Raw genomic sequence first — 20114 nt, forward strand, 5'->3', positions numbered from 1 at the left:
GCCTTTTAAGTGCAACAAATGTTGATATATTTAAAGTAGCCAATCGGAATGGCTGACATGTGAATCATTTTAAGTGCAACAATAAATGATAATAATAAATCAATCAGATTAAGAAGCCTTTTAAGTGTTGGAAGAATAATGCAATTGCCTGTTAGAAGACACGAAACTGGATAGATGTGTATTGCAAACCATGAAGGGTGATCACTACATGATTAGTAGACAATAAAACACATTTTCATCCAATTATGGATTGACTGTAGTCGTAACCGCTAAAATTGCACTCGGCTTTGCTCTTGAAATTTTAACTGATACTCGTACAATTATTCCCTAATTGCACTCAAATGTGTGTGATAACCTGTACTATTCATTTTTGATTAGACAATGTGTCCTTTAATCTAATCAATATGTTAAACCACCATTAATTTTAGTGATTGTCTGATTTCATCAGAATTTCTCAGATATGGTGTGTTGGCAGGTGGATCACTTTACCATTATCCAATATCCCTAGATATATATTTGCACAAAACAGCCAAGCTGTGAAAAAATTGTGCAACTTAAAAATACTGGTGAAAAAAGTTGTGAAATCAAAGGTGGCAGCCAAGAAATGGCTGCAATGATGTTAATTCAAATAATTTTAACAATGCACAACACAATTTAGCATTAACATCATTGCAGCCATTTCTTGTCTGCTGCCTTAGATTTCACAACTTTTTCACTTAGGAATTTTAAAGTCGCACCACTGTAAAATTCTGCAAACTTCATTGTCAGAGCTTGCACTGTGAAAATATTCAGTTTGATAATGACTTCATTGTACTCTACAATGCTGCTACTGGTTACAGCAGCATGAGCACAGAAACTTAATTATTATCAAATGTCTTTACCCCATTATACTCTAGCCTAAAGAATGATTTAACGAAATAACCACAAATTTAGTTTTAATTTACCCAACCAGCTACAAAGTGAATGTGTTCAGTAAGTTACTTTACAATGTATGACAGGAAACTTTGACAAAAGAAACAGTTTATGAAGCAACAAACTCATCAAATATTAATTTGTTAGACATCCAAAAGTACTGTACCTTTAAAAGTACATGTTCATATCTATGATTACTGATTACTTGAATAATTTTAGCATTTAATTCGTCAAAGTTGATGGGTATAGATTCAGCAAATTTTCTTCCATCAAGTTTAGTAACATGTTTTTTAACTCCCTGCTACACAAGTTTTCACTAGCCCTTTTTATGGGTCCCTAGTGGGATAATGACTAATAAAATTCCTTGCATGGTAATATACAGTGCTCGGTAATATCATATAATGGTAATGATTCGCAGAACAAAATATTAGCAAATAATCTACTACTTCTCCATTAGCGAGAATAGGTCGCAATTTATTACATAAAGTAATTTAATAATTGGGTGTACGCCGCAATGGATTAATCATGTATAGGACGCTCGACTATATGGCTAAACTCTGACATGTTGCATACGTGTACTAGTAACCATGCATGATCGCTGCTTTGCTGGAGAAGTAGCTCGAGAAGTAGGCATTTACGATAATGAGCGCGGATGATAGGCTCACCTATAGCCTTAGGGGCGGCACTAAAACCAAGGCTAAGACATGCCATTTCAATACAGTGAATCATTGGGCTGCAATTATAATTGCCCCATTTCTCTTGCATGAGTACATATAGCACTGATTTTTTCACTGTCGCTGAAGTTTGCATCGCTGTTCGAATTTGAATCACATGGTCTTGCACCTCACTGGCTATACCGTCATGCATATATAGCAGTTTAGCGAGTAACAAGGCGAGTAGCTACCCGCTTATGCACTGGTTATATGAATGCTGCATCAACTGATCTGTGAAATAAGTTTTTTTAATTGTAGGAAAAGTTTTGCAAGAAAACATTCGCGGTTGCATCTAAAATTGCAAAAATTCACGATTTTTTCTTTGCGAATCATTCCTGCTATAATTATGGTATTAACATTAATACTGTAGTCGAATAAAAATACTATAATTATTAGGTCACTTTGTTGTGATGGTGACATCTCTTCTTCAGCTGCTATCAAGATACCATAATAGTGAACTACAGAATAATGCTTGCACTAACTTCTTACTTCCAGCATAATTGAGGTTATATACCTGACTAAAATTGCTAACATATCATATGATCAATCTTATGACTACCTAACTACATCTGCCTGCTGTAATGTAGGTAGGTATATAGCTATAATTATAATAGAAGTAGACAGCAGTTCACTTAAATCAGACAAATGACATCACTTTTAATAATATTAAGCTTAATTCTGGAATCACTCTATTACAGTTTTGATTATTAGATGTAACACAGCAGACCATTTTACTGTACAACATAAGGCAACTGACACCATAATAGTTTTAGTGACAATAAAGCTTCTGGAACCACTCTATTATTTTATCTGAATACCACTGGGACCTCTAATGAAGAAAATATGTAAGAGTACTGCAGACTTGTAAATTACTACATCATTAAATTTTGTGCAGAGTTGTCTTGGGTGAAATAGAGCTATTTTGGGAGTTATTTAGGCAATAAGTAGTGAAGTCATTAAATGATCTCTAACCATTAACAAGCAATATAATTATTGCTTCAACCTATTTTTTCATTATCCTTTGTAGTATTTACGGTACCAAATAAGGTTGAAAATATGAGCAGTTGGATGTATCACAAGTGCTCACAAAGGGGGTGGATGGTAGGGGTGGGATAAAGAGGTAGACAATTGAAGTACGTACAGACATGGAATTACAGGGCTGTGTTGGCTCCTTATGGGGCTGATATGCAGCAAAATCAACACAAAAAATGCCTGGTCAACTATATCAGGCCATCCACCAGTACAACACTGGTTTCTTGTCAAGCCAGGTCCTTCACAAGGCCAGAAACCGTCATTTGAGCTCGCCACACAACCTAGAAAAACATCTCTTAAAACTAGCATCAAGGATAGTTTGAGCAATGCTGAGAGTCAAAACCAATAGTACTGTATGGTAGTGCAGCTATCCATTGGTGGTGTTACTGTAGTTTGATTTTGCCTGATGTGCGATTTGGACTGGTTTGGAAAATCTAACAAATAGTTGTTACTACTGTATAAATGCATTTGGTGACTACAGGAAAGCGTAATTATGATAGAGATATTACTTTGTAGCAAATTAGGCTTTCCTGAGAATACAATGTGCCATATGGGGGCTGCTGTGTGGAAGCAATCATATTACCAAAAACAAGCTTATGGCTGACTTTGGGGGTTGTTTTTACATTTCTACACAGACACAATGGTGATTATTGAAGACTCTTTAATATATTGTAATGCATGATGTACTTCAATATTAATTTTGGTAATATTTTCTAATAAAGTGCACATTTTGAAAACTTCTAATACAACATACATACAGTGTTCTAGAACAATCTAGTACTTCTATTGGTAGATCTATAAAATTGCAAACATTTACTTATTAGCAGAATTAAACTATACAGAATTTTTTATTTATAAAGCAGAGGTGATCAGCCAAGATAGCAGTGGTTAAGGATGTGAGTGTTAGGGATGGATGTCCCTGGTTCAAAGTATGGTAAGTTTTTGTGCACTTTTTTATCCCATTGTGACTGTTCTTTTGATCACATGATTTTACTTGTTTGGTTTTTGCTATAAAGCTTTGTAACTGTAATTCTATTGCTATTCAAAGTAACAAAAGACACTGCTAAGATGATGAGCCTATGTACACACCAATTTTCAAGTTATTCCCATACTTGGTTTATCCTGTAGTCGTGACAAAAGTTTGATCTTTTTTACGTGAATAAACACTCATAGCTAATTCCTTGGATATCCTTCAGATTGACAGCAAACTTCATATGTGAATTCACCTTTATATGTTCTTCAATTATGCCAAAGATCAAGGTAATTGAAGTACTATTTCAAAGCATGCAAAAATAAATTGAAGCCCTGTACATCATAAGAAGAAAAAAATAAATTGAAACTCTGAATGCCCATATCTTGCAAATGACTGTTGCGAATTTAAACAAATTTGCTGTGTGGCCTACCCTACCTGGCAGACAGATAAAATAAGTTATCCAATAGGATATTCAAATGATGTGTAACAAGTTGAAGTGGATAAGTTACTGTTTGTAGAGTTGATGTGAGAGGAAAAATTGTTACTAGTGTGATCAGAATTGTAGCAGAATTGTTGCTAGTATGTTGCTAGTGTGATCTGAGTGCTAATGTTAAGCACCCATGCATATATGGTATACTTGTGCTTGACACCTGTTTGTTAAGAACAAAGTTGAAATTGCTCATGCTATGTATAATGGCAACAAATAGCTGTTAGAACAAACCATAAGGATATCAGTACACTCTATGCCTTGTGAGGTAATGTCTAGCAGATAATACCAACTGTAAAAATAGCTGTACTCGAGTACCAATTGTACTCAACTATTTGATTGAATACTGGTATCTAAATCACCTGAAAAATGTGGTAGGCATGATATACATAGAATGATACACCATGTACTCATCTAGCAGGGACTCATTGTGGTCATTCACAAGCATATGCACTTAACAAACGTACTGTAGCAAATAATCCCTCCAAAAATGAGCATGTAATAATCAGAATCTACGATAGCTATGGCAGGTAGTAAAAATTATAACATTCAAACTCCTTGAACATACCTTCAGTAGCTACAGAACACATCTACTGCAGTTTGTATAAAGTAGTCACTGCTGCCATTTAGTATAATGTGTGTGTGTGTGTGTGTGTGTATTAGTCAGTAGGTTCTTTATCATGGCCTGCAGTGATAAAAAATCTGCAATTTATATTTATATTCACAATAGTGTATAGAATTGATTTGACTGCTGACATTATTTCCATTAATATTTTCATCTAATGCTGCTTTTATCTATGTCATTTACCTACTTTTCATTACAAGAACTACATTTGTATCTAACATTTAGAAAGAATTCAAATTTTAAAACTGTATACTCTGTAATCTGTAATTCACCTTTTTCATTGTAAAGGATACGTTTTGCACCCAAAACCTGCATAAAATATTTCTGCACAAAGTTATAAAGCTACAGTATCTTCACCAAGTATCAACAGGGTGACTTGCTGAATACATCATTGGTGAAAATATTGGCCTTTGACTAATTAAAATTCATTTTATACTACTAGTGCTACATGCACTGTGGTAGAGCACACTTGTGTAAAGCAAGTGTTGATAAATAAATGATTATTTTATTTGAAATTTTATGAGTGTTAGATAAAGTAAATTACAGTATATTGTCTTTGTGTAGTTGAGTACTCGTAGTGGTGAAAATGCGCATTTTACAGGTGTGAACTATTTGAAAATTCTGACAGTACTTGCTATGGTTTACTACTGGAAGAGTACTATGCTGAAGATGCCATATTTATTGGTCGATCTGATTTTGAACTTATCAGAAATATCCTTAATTCATCTGCAAAAGACAGCCCAGTATGCCAGGATTTTTTCAACACAGCTCTTTGTTTTTTTGAGTTTCCACCATGTGATTTCACTGAAACAAATCAATCTCAGTTACTGCCAATTTGTCATGATAGATGTCCAGAAATACAAGCAGCTTATGAATACTGTTTTGAGAGATTAGATTTTTCAGCAATAGACTCTGAGACGTATCCTTCCTTAGGTCCCATTATTGAAAATTTTAATTGTTCCAGTTCTGAGACATACTATGTCAATAGTGATATACCACTAGTTACTTCTGATACATCCTGTAGTAAGTTGCTACATACTGTACAGTATGTACTGTACATCTGTGTGTAAAGGTGTTCATGCATATAGAATCTGATATACACTTCGTCAAATATGCCAGCATAATAAAAAGCATAATAGGTTGGAGTGCTATTCCAACACAATTCTAGTATATAGCTTAATTCCATGAAAATAGATCAAACCTCACTAACAGAGCAGTTAGTGAGAACTGCAAGCTGCAACAGAACATTCAAATCCATTGTGCATGTACATTGTTCACTCTTTAATAGAACAGTCACTCTGTAGTGAAATACTCTAATTATTCAGCTTTCACTGCTTAAAATGTTCCAAGATAATTGTTGGAAATGTTGCTAACCTAGGAGGATAATGTAAACATAATGGGAAGACTAAAGAGCATACTGTAATAGGTGGAAATTCCTGAAAGTATTTTGGGAAAAATTATGAGCCTATTTGACTCAGGCCTAATGGATACACACTCTAATTATATATGTAGCTATAATTCACTGAAATATATTTATGATTATTTCTAGGCACCAGTCTATTATGCTTTTAATTTTGCCTATTATGCTATGCTGTAGTGCTTTCCTATAATGCTTGTAATTATGCTCAAATTTTTCTGCAGTTCCCATGTTTTGATACTTTCTAATGGATAATGATAAACTGTTGCTTATGAACAACTGACTAAATGTAAAAGTTAATGCTCGTTGTGCATTAAGAATTTGGCTGCATTGTAAACTACAATAATAGTCATGTCAAATAACTATGCTTCACTGCGGCATCAACTTTTCTGTCCACCTTTTTCAGTGGCATACATTTTTGCTTACAGTATGACATAATTATTCTGCCTATTATGCTAGCATTATGCTTGATACTTTCAGGCACCTATTATGCTCAAATTATGACAGCATAATAGACCGGTGCCTAATTATTTCTCAATAGTGGTTAGTGCCCAAGGGAAAATATAATATATATTTATATATTTCAGTGGTACATATTTATTAAATCAAATAGCTGTGTTATAATTATTAGGCTGTGCAAACTTGAGCACGTGTTCCTCATCTGCAAAATGTGTCAGGAATCATTTTTCATTTAAGGAAATATTTATATAGTGGACATTTGAGAAATGCATCAGGTTGTCCCTTCTGGTAACCTCTAGCCATTCCACAAGCCTTCTGGTAACTTATATGTTTACTGGAAATGTTACAGAATAACACCCAGCATTGTCACTTGGTGCTCTGCAGAAACTGGTGCCATCTTGTGAGCTCTTAATCCATCCACTTGGACATGCACCTCCTCTGGCAAAGTTGACCCTAGCAATTCTAGTCCATCCGCCAATATTACCACGTTGTTCCAAATCGCAGTAGACATAACGTTTGGGATCATCAAGCCAATAATATCCTGACTTGCCATGAGGTTCTATGTTTCCATCGTAGATCTCCTTACAAGATGTACTTGAAACAAAATTATGACTAAACTCATGACTGTCGCACTGGTCAATAGCTGTTGCCAATGATACAGTACACTACTATCACTAGAGCTATCATTTTGATGTAGACTATAAATCAAAAACTGATGACTCTTCTTTCATGCGAAGTGTTTACAGTCTTCTGTAATCTAATAACTGTCTTCCCACACTATTAACTTGTTAATTATGCAACCTTAATAGACCATCAAACAGTTATTCACATAGGTATTACAGTAAACACTTATAAGGTTTGGTGACTATACTAATTCTTAGCAGTATCCATACCAGAAGAGAAATTTACACAATTTATATAGTCATGACTAAAGCTCATACCAGTGGTACCACATTTCATAGCCACTTCACTACTCTGATAATATCCTGAATCCTCTCAGTTTGTTACAAGATTGAGACATTATATTTTTTAATTTTATTTATTAATGCTTTACAGCACAAGTGCTGAAGGCCTGTAGGACACCTGGTCCTACAGCCTGCTCAAAGAATTTAGCTACTTAAGATGTGTTTGAAAAGTTGGAGAAAGGAGAAAAAATCCATGACCATCTATACAGACAAGAATACCCAAACAAGATTTGTACTGTAAAGACAAAATACTCACCTGGCGTGGTGATGTAATTATCAAAACTTATTATTTTCAAAGAAGTATAAATTGACATGGCTATGGTAAAATATAAGTCGAATATATATATATGGATGTTATTGTAGATTTTATTGTAAAAAAATGTCATCTTGTCTGTTACAGTATGCACTCAACCTTTATTCTACCATACTATGTACATGATCATGGTTACACTTTAAATCTTAGCAAAACGATTTCCAGTTTAGTTCCAGACCAAAGAGGTTGCACATGATAAACATGGAAGCCATATATACAAACACTTCCTCAATAGTGTGGTATATATATACTTCTAGGGATTTAGTCAAAATGTTAAACAGACTTCTCTAGAAAGTGGAAACTGATGAAACCCACCCAGTGCTCGTTTCCTACAATTTATGTCACATCAAGTACGTAGCTGATTGTTTCTGTCATATAGTTACGTGTTTTCCAAAGAAATACCAACCACCATTAATTCCACGTTTCCTTTTATTTTTAGTTCTTCAGAAATGCTATCAGAATTCACCACTTACCTGGATGATGATGCTGCATTCCACAGCTATTGCAGCAGTTGTGTAAAAAATCTGTTTTAATAGAGACTGTATCCAGGCAGTTTTAACAGCATTTCCTATCTACATAATAGGAAATCCATAACGCATTTCTGTTGTTTAAAACTCGCTGCCATAAACAAAGTAACCAGCCAAACAGAACGCTATCAGTCTCTGCTGGGCCACGGCACTCAGTGGGGTGCAGCAATTTCCATAGCAATGCCAGGTACGCCTACTTTTACTGGTGTCCGGATTCTCCGGAAACCCCAGCCACATAATTTTTTTGCATTTTCTCAAATTGCAAATTTACACTGTTCTTTCTCCTAGCGCCCTACACAATACCACTCAGAATTTACACCACCGATAGCCTATTTCATTGGCTACAATTCGGCACCAAGCATGTTAGAATCCGTTCTATATGCTACTGAACGGAACCTTTGAACGCCCATGCTAAAGTGGTATATTAGGTGAATATTTTAAACTATGGAGCTTAATTCCATGAATATAGATCAATACTCTGTAATAGAGCAGTCTACTCTCTAATAGAACAGTCACTTTGTAGTGATGTATATACTCTAATTCAGCATTCACTAATTAAAATGTTCCAAGATAATTATCCAATATCTAATAAATGTTGTTAACTAGGAGGGTAATGCAAACATAATGGGAAGGTATAATATATTAATGCTATTACCTATACTTGGCTGGTGCTTTGCTCAGTTTGCTGTGAATCTTCCAGGTTGAAGTCTTGATTAAGCACTTTGTAACATGAAGTGATGAACTTTACAATGATCATAATATCATTAGGTTGTTACTTCTGCTAATATCGTTATTAAATAATTTCTTGGTCACATTCTTTAATTTTGCAACGGTGTCAACTTTTACTTTTTTGATAATCTGCACACTATAATAGTTCTAGTTTTAAATATATCATTTTTATGTTTTAATTAGTAAAATTAACTTGATAAATAATATCAAAAATGCCTAAAACTTGTACCATACTTCACATTACATATGTTTTTGGTGCAAAATAATACCAAAATTTTCCTGTATAGATGATCATACAATGAAAGAAATTTTACTGACTGGTATCTCATAGCTCAATCTTTTACAATACTGGTAGCTACATATTTAGCCATGTTGCTTGGTGCTTGAAGTGTTTTAGTTTAAAAGCCAATACTTAAAATATTAGAGGCAGTAAGCTACACAGTGATAATTTGCTTGCATGTGAAACAAAATCATGTAAAATATTTTTGTATAATATTGTATACAAATTAATTGTTTTACAACCAAACCAAAGTGAAGTAAAGCAGTTCTTGTTACACACGGTCGATTAAGGTATTGTTGTCTCGGATGTAAAAACATCACTAACAGCAACCTAGCTAAGTTTTAATGGAGGACGTCTAACCCAGTCATTTAATGCTGAAAAGCAACTACTACATTGTTATCACTGTAACAATATCTGGCTAGTTCTACTATTGCTGAAACTGAACTCCTGAGTTACGTGTGAAATATACCTAGGTAACATTGTTATATATATATGTACCACTCTGCGTGGGCAGTTCAAAGGCACTGCCAGTGCCATATTTCTTATATTGCACTGCTGCAGACCGCAGCGAGTGCATTATAACTTATAACGCACTGGTTGCGGTTTTGTAGACCACAACGAGTGCATTATAAGTTATAATGCACCGACCGCAGTGCAATATACAGATATTGCACTGGCTGCGGTTTTGTGCAGCATAGCACAAGTGCCGGTGGCGAAGACCACTAAGACACCTCACCTAATAGGTGGAAAGACACTTCACAGATCACTTGAATTCTTTTATAGCTCAACATGTAAAGGTCGATTGTGGGCCATAACGTCACCAATACGTATAATGTTTACAAGCAGCCAATGGCGATCGAAAAAGCCAACGCGGGTGGCCACAACTCTAGTCTACATATATAAAAACGTACTTATACACCTTACTAGTCTGGTGCCATCTTAGCCCAGATTAAACTGTAGTCCACTTCGACAATGACTCAATAAAACAAATATATTCTAAATAATATTAACCTTTACGTTCGATTGTGGTAACCAGTTTTCTCATGCCACCAGATTCGAGTTTAGCCAGTGTGAATAGTAAGAATTAGACTAGCATCGTTTAGTAGTTAGGTTTTGTTTACTTAAACCGTCTATTTAGCTGCTTTTTTGCTCGAGAGAATCACTATGGCGATTAGTCTGGTGCTTAGTCTATATGGCACGCTGGCATGCTGAGCACTACATGATGAGAGTCGAACAGCGAATGCAAGTTAGTGTTATAATTATCCCATAGCGTATTAACTTTCAATATCTCAGGTGGCTGCAGTACTGCAGGGGGAACGTCATCGCAACGTCTGGCTTGGTTACCCACAATCGATGTTAGAAACCTGGCCTTTATAAGTGTTACAGCTGTCTTGTGAGACTCCCCCACCTATTAGGTGAGTGGTACATAACAGTTATACAACGTGCACTCGTGCTCTGCCTGTATAAACGCACTTGCCTTCGGGCCTGACGGCCCTCAGGCTCGTGCGTTTATATCAGGCAGAGCACTCGTGGCCGTTGTATAACTATATAATATATATATACATATTGCTTTACACTGTAAACTTGTTGACTCTTTAAAATTAACAAAGAAAATCCAAAATGTACATTAATGTTCGCAATTTGCCCTTACTTTATTTTGTAAAGTTGCATGTGTTTACAATGGTAACGCTGTGAAAGTTTGCATAACTGTTACAGATGTACACAAATTCCCAATGACAGTAGTTGTTATGATGTACTAGTGGAGGAGTATCATGCTGAAGACTCGCGGAATTTGTTTCGCTCATCTAAATTTGGTGACATCATAATTGCAATTGGAATTGCTGTAAAAGATGAACTATGTCAATCATTTATTGGTGCTCTTTTATGCTTCTTTGAGTTCCCTGCATGTGACCTTAATACTTCAGAAGAGCTACCAATCTGTCTTGTTAGATGTCTGGAAATACAGGCAGCTTACCAACACTGCTTTCAAGGACAAAATCTAGCAATAGTAAATCCTAAAAGAGATCCTACTATAGGAAATATCACAGAGAACTTTAATTGTTTAGCTCCAGAGACATACTACTTCAGTGATGATGGTGTGCTAAATATTTCAAATACTAGCTGTAGTAAGTTTATGAATTACTGCCTTTTATACATGTGTGTACACTGTACACATGAAAACATATCAACAGACAAGAAAGACAGCTGACATGCTACTGTACATTAATATGAAAATAATGGGAGCAATTGTCACTGGGTGTGCAAAAAAGGCACAAACCACACCTCATAATATTTATGGCAGATATCATAAATTGTGGTAGTACTGTATAGTAAGGATCCCCCAAATCACATGAAATACTGCATTTCACCCATTAAAATCATCATTATCTAACATGGCAAAAAGCACTTTTAAATAGAGTTTTAGTGTCACTAAAACCAGAACAATCAGTGACCAGATTTTACAAATCCAATCCAAATCACACATCAGGCAAAATCAAGCCAACACCACCACTAGATAGCTACACCACCAGTCCATTGGTTTTGACCCTCAGCATTACTGAAACTATTCGAGGCTGGTTTAATAGGCTCTAGCCTACTATGCTCAAAATTTTAAGGCTTTTGAGCAGAGCAGTGCTCAGAGATCAAGCTCATTATGCTCAAAGCTACAGTATGTTTTCAAAATCAAGATTTTGAGAGCTGACTGTTTTATTACAGTATATCAACATTTCCTGACTGCTGTATTAGAATAAGTGACTGCTCTATTAGAGTATATCTGAAATTGTGGAAACCAACCAAGATATAAAAAGTTTACCTAGTCATAACATATGTTTTATAATGAATTGTGCTCATTAATTGCTTTCTTTTTGGTGTATGCAATGCACATTTTATTCACATTTGTGACTATTGTGCTATCATTATGCTTGTTGCTTTTGCTTACCTATTATGCCAGCATAATCTGCTGGAGCCTAAGCTTTACCAGACTTCTTTTCTGGGTAATGTGGAAAGCTGAAATGGTGATTCCTGGCCTTGTGAAGGACTTGGCTACTCGAGAATCAGTGGTGCAAAGGATAGTTGGACAATTAATTTCTGTGTGGTTTCTGCTGCATATCAGCACACAGTCTTGTAATCTCATGTCTGGACTTTAATGAGGTACACCTCCATTTTGATATCTAACCTCTTGTAGCTACACAATTCCGCTTCACCTTCCGACCCTTTTTGAGCACTCATTAATCCAACTACTTTATCTTATTTGGTGAGAAACCTTACAAGCAGCTACAGCTACTGGAAGCTAAGTAGCTAATCTGAACATTTAGTTGATGCATCTCTTGTGTAACTTTCATACGCATGCTCGATTCCCTCGGCAAGTTAAGATGGCTTAAAACTGTTTACTCAAAGCTACTATAAAGATACGATTTGGCTGTTAAGGAGCTAAGCACACAGAAACATACTTTGGAATCACTTCATGACCAGTGCTGGCTATCATACCAATACACAAACCAAATGTCTTTCCACTGCTCCTGGATCCTTGGTAGGTCACATGATTCTCCAGATATAAAACAATTTTAGCTATTGATCAAATTGTTCCTAAATTGAAGTGAAATCTCCATATTAAAGTTAAACACTGATTTAGCAAAGATACCATCTCACTTATACATAAGAAGCACAAGTCAACAAAATTGAATCCATCACCTACTGTCATTGCTAAGTATGGTTATGTCAGTAAAATGGTCTGGTCTAAAACAAGGCTGATGGTAAGAACAGAGCTATGTCTTTTTCTAGCTGTTGCCATAATGCAGTAATAAAATTCTAGCAATGGGTAGCTAAATATATTTAGGAGCAATGGAAAGAAAAAATTATCCATAAAGCAAGGTAGCTACTGTAGATCACTAAAAGGACATAAATCCTCAACCCAGTTGACTGGGCCTGTGAAAACAGGGCATGTGGGCACAAACTACACCCCTAACATGATAGGTCATATCTCAGTACCAGGATGAAATATTTGCATTCTGTAACTTGTGTTAAACAGCCAACTAAATGTCTAATAAGTGCTGAAAATTACATGGCCATAAAATAACAGCACAAAAAAGTTATGAGTCATGAATGTTTGAGAAAGTAAGCAATTCCACATGCCCTGTTTTTGTATGCCGGTCACTACTGCTAGTATATAAATTATAGGCAACACTGTGAAAAATGAGGGATGTAAAATAGTATTTCCAGTGGCTTATTGAATACAAAAAAGCTTGGTATAACCTGTAGTATACTAACACTCTCATGTAAGGCTTTAGTTAATGTGCTAAATATACTGAAACCACATTATGTGATGGTACGTATAGTGTGGGCATTATATTAGATATAAGCTATTTCAGGTAATGTGGTAGATATTAACTGAAACCATATGTGATTGCATGGATTTGCGAAAAGGGGTCTTCCACACACATCCAATTTACCAACTTTCACAACTCATAATGTCAGATTGGAGCAGGCTGTTTACTTGAAATTTAGTCAGTAATTAGCACCAACATAGCTTAGTGGATGGAGAAACTTTCAGGTTTATATGTTTCTTGAACATGGGTTTATGGTGTTTGAAGTTCATACAATTGGATGTGTGTGGAAGACCCCTTTTCGCAAATCCGGTCACAATTGTGCAATAGTATAGTATAGATTATACTAAACTATAATATGAGTATAATACAGGGTTTATATTAAGGCTTATTTGTATTCAATAAGCCACTGGAAATACCATATTATATCCCACCTTTTTCACAGTGCAACATATTAGTAGTATATTAAATATTTTAATTTGAGTCTTCCTTCACTGTGTTATGAAGCGATTAAAACATGTGTAAAATTATTTATGTAGCACGGTTTTTTACCCAATGTAATTCAAAAGCAAATATCTCAAAACCAGAATTATGCAGGTTTTCGCTCAGCAGGTCACATATGTGATAATGAGCACAAGAAGTCATTAACATGCAAAGTACAAATTAACATCAGTGTGCACGTGGTAGTAAATAGATAGAATATTGAGTGAAAAGGTACGTCCATGATGCGTGCATTGTATATATAGCCACTGAGATTCAGTAGGGAGATAATCAGGTTTAACTAATGGTGAGCAGTGAACAATCTATAGCTTGCAGTGTTTAGTTTGAGCCAATTATACTGAAAGCTAGCCCATTATGCTTTTGGGCAGTGTTCAGAAATGCAGCCTATTATGCTCACAATTATGCTTTTAAAATCAAGATTATGCTAGAGACCTGACTATTTTATTAGAGTATATCAGCATTTGTTGACTGCTGTATTAGAGTAAGTGACTATTCTATTGCTTATCCAAGAAATAGAAAACACTTACATTATACATTTTCTTGATATGAAATGCAGTAATAAGGTGTAGTGTGTATGCTTTTTGGCACATACATTTTGCATTTAAAAAATATTGGAAATTGTCCTATAATGCTTAATGCTTTTGCTAACCTATTATGCTTGAAATCATGCTGGCATAATTGGCACAAGCCTACGAAGTGTTAACCATAACATTTTTCAAATTGTATTTGGCTGAAAGCACAGAACCAACCTTACCAATAGGCTGAGTAGGTAGCCTGCCTAAGGCCTAAAAGGGCCTCCATGTTCCAATTAAAAGAGCCTCAAATGCTTATACTGACTATGAATTTATGTGTAAAATGAGTCAATTGCATTCATACTTCCTTCTATGCAGCCACAAGCACTTCTAAGAATTTGTATGAATACCATCTCATTAGCAATAATATCCATGTATTTTGTTTTCTGCCAATTAAGGAGGATCCTCCAAATTTCATTTTGCCTTTATAGGGCGTCAAAGATGCTAAAGGGTTAGTCATTCAATTGTTTGCATTCCAAATAAAGAACTCCCTTAAAACACTCTCAATGCACATTTGGGATTGCTTATACATAGCCAATTGTGCCAAGTTGTTATTAAGGGAATATGAGGATGCCTCAGGATGATGCTTGATGGTTATTTTCGGTTGAAAATTATAAACCTTCATGATCCCTACTGTAACAATACTGATAACCATGTATGATAATTCATGTTATTGTATGTAATCATTCCTCAACAGTAAATGTGACTGGGCCAGCAAAAACAGGGAAAGTGGGCACAAATTACACCTGTAATGCTAAAGGTCATATCTCAGTATTAGAACAGAATATTTGTATTCTGTTACTTGTATCATAAAGCCAATTAAATGCATATTAAGAGCTGAAAATTGCATTGCCATAGCATAATGGTACAAAAAGATGTTAGTGATGAAAGTTTGAAAAGGTGGGCTAAAACATGTGCTCACATACCCTATAGCTATTTTCACAGGTCCAGTCACAAATATTAATAATAATCATTTGTGGTGTATCTTTCCCCAGCCAATATTACTCACTTGAGTTTTCCAATCCCTATTGAGGACACAGTTACACCCACTCCTACACCTACAGGTCAGTCATGTGTCATTATGTTGTATCTCCAAGAGCAATAATAATAATGTGGTGGTGAGGGAGCAAGGTCATGTGGGGTGGCTGTTTAAGAAGTACTTAAAAATTTTTTGACTATAGTAAACACAGCTCATTTAGAGGTTTACTATATCACTTTGTCCCTTACACATATTCAGTTGGTCACCTGCGCACCTTCAAATAATTTCATAACGATAAACTGCAGTACTTAAGCCTTCTATGTTTTATTCAAGCATTGTGTGAATAAGACTTGGAAGACACCATGTATAAACTGCAGTGTTGTGTGCATCAGTCTTGAACAAATTAGTTTATCAGTTTTGGTGTTAATCAAAGCTGGCTAACTTCACCTCTCACTGTCATTAATAACTTGTTCTTGGTAGTAAACACTTATTTTCAGTTTAATGTTTAATGCTACGTAATTCAGTATACTCATCTTATCTGTGATCTGCATAAATATAATATGGTTATAGCTCTTAATAGCATTACTGACACACTGCTACATAAAACAGTACTGTAAGATTGTGATAGTCACCATTACTACAGATTACTGTTAAAACATGTGATTGTCTACCTTATTATAGCATCACTTCCAGAAATAGCTCAAAGGGCATTATTGGTGTATATACCTCAGATCCAGTGTTTATCAAAGGGGTGCCTCAGGGTAATAAGTGTATGAATTTTAAAGAGCAGTGGTTGTGGGGAAGCTGCACCCCCCAGAAGCTAAAAGAGTTTTATAAAATATGTTTCAGGACTTGATGTAGAACAACAGTTCAGTTAAGCATAAAATGTAATAACTATAAATTGTATTTCCTTCTGCATTGATCAGGAATTGTAGGGATATGTGACAGTTGTGAGGAGCTAGTTCAGCTATGAGCTTGAAGAATGGCATACAATGGACCGTCATTTGCAAAAGTTTCTAGCAGGCTAAATGTGGTTTGAGGGTACTTAATAGTGTTCTATAAGAGTATTTGACTGACTTCTCTGTTACAGTAGAGTACCTCAAATTTTAGATTTATTTTCGTTTGATTTTTGGGGGAGAGGGGGCACACACTGCGTTGAATCTGCCACTATCCTTATAATATGTAGATACATCAACATGACCCTTGTCATCTCCTACAGGTCATATGTCATCATCAACATCTGATAGTGGTAAGTGATCAAACATATTGTACTTTATTAAAGTCATTTTAATACTTGTTATAGGCTCCACTCTGTTTATAGTCATCACCATAGCAGCTGTCATTGCTGTAATCACGTTTGTTGGACTGCTTGTGTTGTTTGCCTATAAGTTGAAAAGGTAAGAATTTGAATGTTTCAATATTATGTGAATGTTATTGTGTGCCCTGTTTATTATGTGTTGGATGGTAACTCAGTAATATCATAAAACCATGAGATTTATAACAATGAAATGACAAACATTTTTTTATTGATATGACTTACGTATGTATTTAGCAATAATAATGACTAATAGAATTGCTGTTTTTGTTGTCCTACAATATTTAATAGTAATCTTGTTCTAGGCTACAATATGTTACATGATGTGATGTAACCTAGCAATTCAAAAGCATGAATTCTAACCATAATTTTATTATGGTTAGAATTTTGTTGATGAGCAAACATGTGTGTGCTTATGAGAAAGAGAACAGAGTCTGCTACAAATATTATGATTGTTACATTTGTAATGATTTTACTGACATAGATAAAATATTTATGCATAAACAATGGATTAATAATGAAGTAGTTCTGCTACTGAAAATACGTGAGTGGATTTGTACATTTTTCACATACTATATTTGACCAATTTTTTGAGTTTTGCATTTTATATCATTGGATATGACTACCTGAAGTTTTCCATGAGTAAAGCTTTTGTATCTGGCTATATTGTGGTACAAATACGGTATCAGTTTAATCAGTGTAAGGAGTCAACTGTTATCACATTTTGTTTGCTTACATGTAAAATGTGTGGAAAAGGTATCTTTTTGCAAATCTGGTCACATATTGTATGAATTTATCAGTTTCTATATTATCATTTTTTATAGAAAACTGAATATGTATAAAGCAACAAGAAATGCAATAAATGAAGAGAAATTAAAGAAACTGATGACCCAATTATCACTGGTAAGCATGCATGTTAGAAATCCGATCATTTTAGAATGATTTTAGCTTTTGATGTATCAATTTCAAATCTATTTATTTTAAGAGTCACATATTAGCTATAATTCACAAACCAGCTTTATTTAGTAATATTCTATTCAACAAAATGTTAAATGATTGCTCTATACACTTCTCATAAAACAATGCAATTGCTCTCCTCATGACTTGTATTTTTGATGAAGTGCAATTGCAGATTTGGGATAATTTACTTCCACATGGGTGATTTACTCTCAAAGGGCAGAACATTTTGCAGCTTAAAAGTAATGATAACTTGAAAATAGAATTACACATTACCTTCAAATATAAACCAAGTTGTTTTACCTTTACTTTGGTACTACGTTTTAGCAAGTTACGTAATCCCTCAGAGAGACAAAGACAAATTTCTGCACAAAAATGGCCATAAAGGTCACCAAAGGTCAAATCTGCAATGGCACTACATAAAAAGTAAATGTCATCAGGGGTACTTGGTATATGGAAAGTTTCATGGTTTTAGGTGATTTGTCTAGTTTTGGGGTCTATACACTGCTACACTATAAAGAGCATGTATTTGATTATCTTGTCAAACATTCCCAGCATCTGTAGCTGCTTGTACAGTTTCCTGCCAAGTAAGATAAAAATGTGACGACAGGTTAGATGAGCAAAGTGCACAAAAAGGGAAAGAAAGTGGTCGGGAGGACAAGAGATACACTTCAAAGTGATTAGAGGCCGTGATTGAAGCCCAGACATGAGGTTACAAGGCCATGCAGGCTCCTTAGTGACTGATATGCAGCAGAATGAACACAGAAAACGTTTGACCAATTGTATTAGGCTGTCAACCAGTGCACCACTTATTCAGAAATTTCGATTCAAGCTTGCCATGCAGGACAGCTTTTCAAACCATCCTCAAGTAGTTTGCTGAGGGTCAACACCAATAGTATGGTAGTGCATTAGTGATGTTAGTTTGATTATGAATTTAAGTACGTTTTGAAAAATCTGGTCACACAATAAAATATTGTTGCAAACAGATATATTTCTTGTGAATGCTTGATTAAAAGTCATATTTAATATTGTGGTGCTTTCAATGTTTGTCAGAATTCTTATGTTTAATTTTTTAGCTGGATCATGACAATGACTATGCTACAATTGGTAGAGAACGGCCAAGCACATGTGAAAAGCTCAGTCATCACGAACAAGGAGACATGACTGATGACTATGTTCTACCCAGAATTGATGAAGAATGTGTTTCAGTTTTTGATGACTCAAAAACGGAAGAAAAAATGTTGGAGTGTATAACTGGTCACAATTCTTTGTCTAGAAATTGTGAAGTTGTCACTGAGTCTGGACTATATTTTGAAGACCACACTGTACCACATGAACAAGATGGTGATCATTATATGTCAGAGAAACATATGGTGCATGCATTTGATAATGATTCCATTTTGTCCACATCAAGTATTAACTCTGATGATGATGAAGAAGAGACCCCATCACATCCTGACTATTATACTGCAGCTCAGAGGACTGCATCTCCAATGGCTAGTGACTGTAGAAATGAAATGGGACAATGTTCTGATCACTGTAATGCCATTAAACAGGATGGTCTTGTATCTGAGGATGGTGGTGTGGCTGATGATGACTGATGCGCTATATTAGTAGACATTCATCGTGCAATATGTCAGTACATTATGTGGTCCACAAAACTATAATTATGTAGCTATACATTCAAGACATCTCAAATTTCATCACACCTACTCTGCACTTTATAGTGTACTTATAGCACATTCTGTTGTCTGTACTGAGTGCTTGCATTTGCAAAACAGGGTTTTTCCATACACACACATCATCATCAAAGTTATTATAACTTATATAATTATAACTATAGACTGCTAATACCCATACATTTTATATTACAATAACATGTTAAGGTGCTCTCATAGACCACACAAAGTTTTGGTGTTGCAACGAATATGTGTTTTTGTTTGCAAAATAAATAAATAAATAAATAAATCTTTAAAATTGTATAAGAAACAGTGTCTATTTAGATGAAATTCTATGAATTTATTTTAAAATACCAG

General features: G+C 35.0%; 1 protein-coding gene across 1 annotated transcript; it reads left to right on the forward strand.

Annotated features, from left to right (window-relative positions):
• The first annotated feature begins 9047 nt into the window (after positions 1-9047).
• Positions 9048-19852, forward strand: LOC136247746 (uncharacterized). Its single transcript, XM_066039573.1, has 7 exons — positions 9048-9055; positions 11149-11558; positions 15823-15891; positions 17026-17055; positions 17110-17203; positions 17946-18024; positions 19155-19852. Exons 1-7 carry the CDS (start codon positions 9048-9050, stop codon positions 19677-19679), a joined length of 1215 nt encoding a protein of 404 aa, XP_065895645.1. The 3' UTR covers positions 19680-19852.
• The last annotated feature ends 262 nt before the right edge of the window (positions 19853-20114 follow it).

This window comes from Dysidea avara, chromosome 2 (genome assembly GCF_963678975.1).
Source record: "Dysidea avara chromosome 2, odDysAvar1.4, whole genome shotgun sequence".
NCBI lineage: Eukaryota > Metazoa > Porifera > Demospongiae > Dictyoceratida > Dysideidae > Dysidea > Dysidea avara.

Bases quoted from the DNA above. Each gene is read 5' to 3' on its own strand.
- LOC136247746 (XM_066039573.1), top strand. The intron at 15,892-17,025 runs GTCAGTCATGTG...CATCTCCTACAG, and splicing joins ACCCACTCCTACACCTACAG to GTCATATGTCATCATCAACA. The intron at 18,025-19,154 runs GTAAGCATGCAT...TTAATTTTTTAG, and splicing joins TGATGACCCAATTATCACTG to CTGGATCATGACAATGACTA.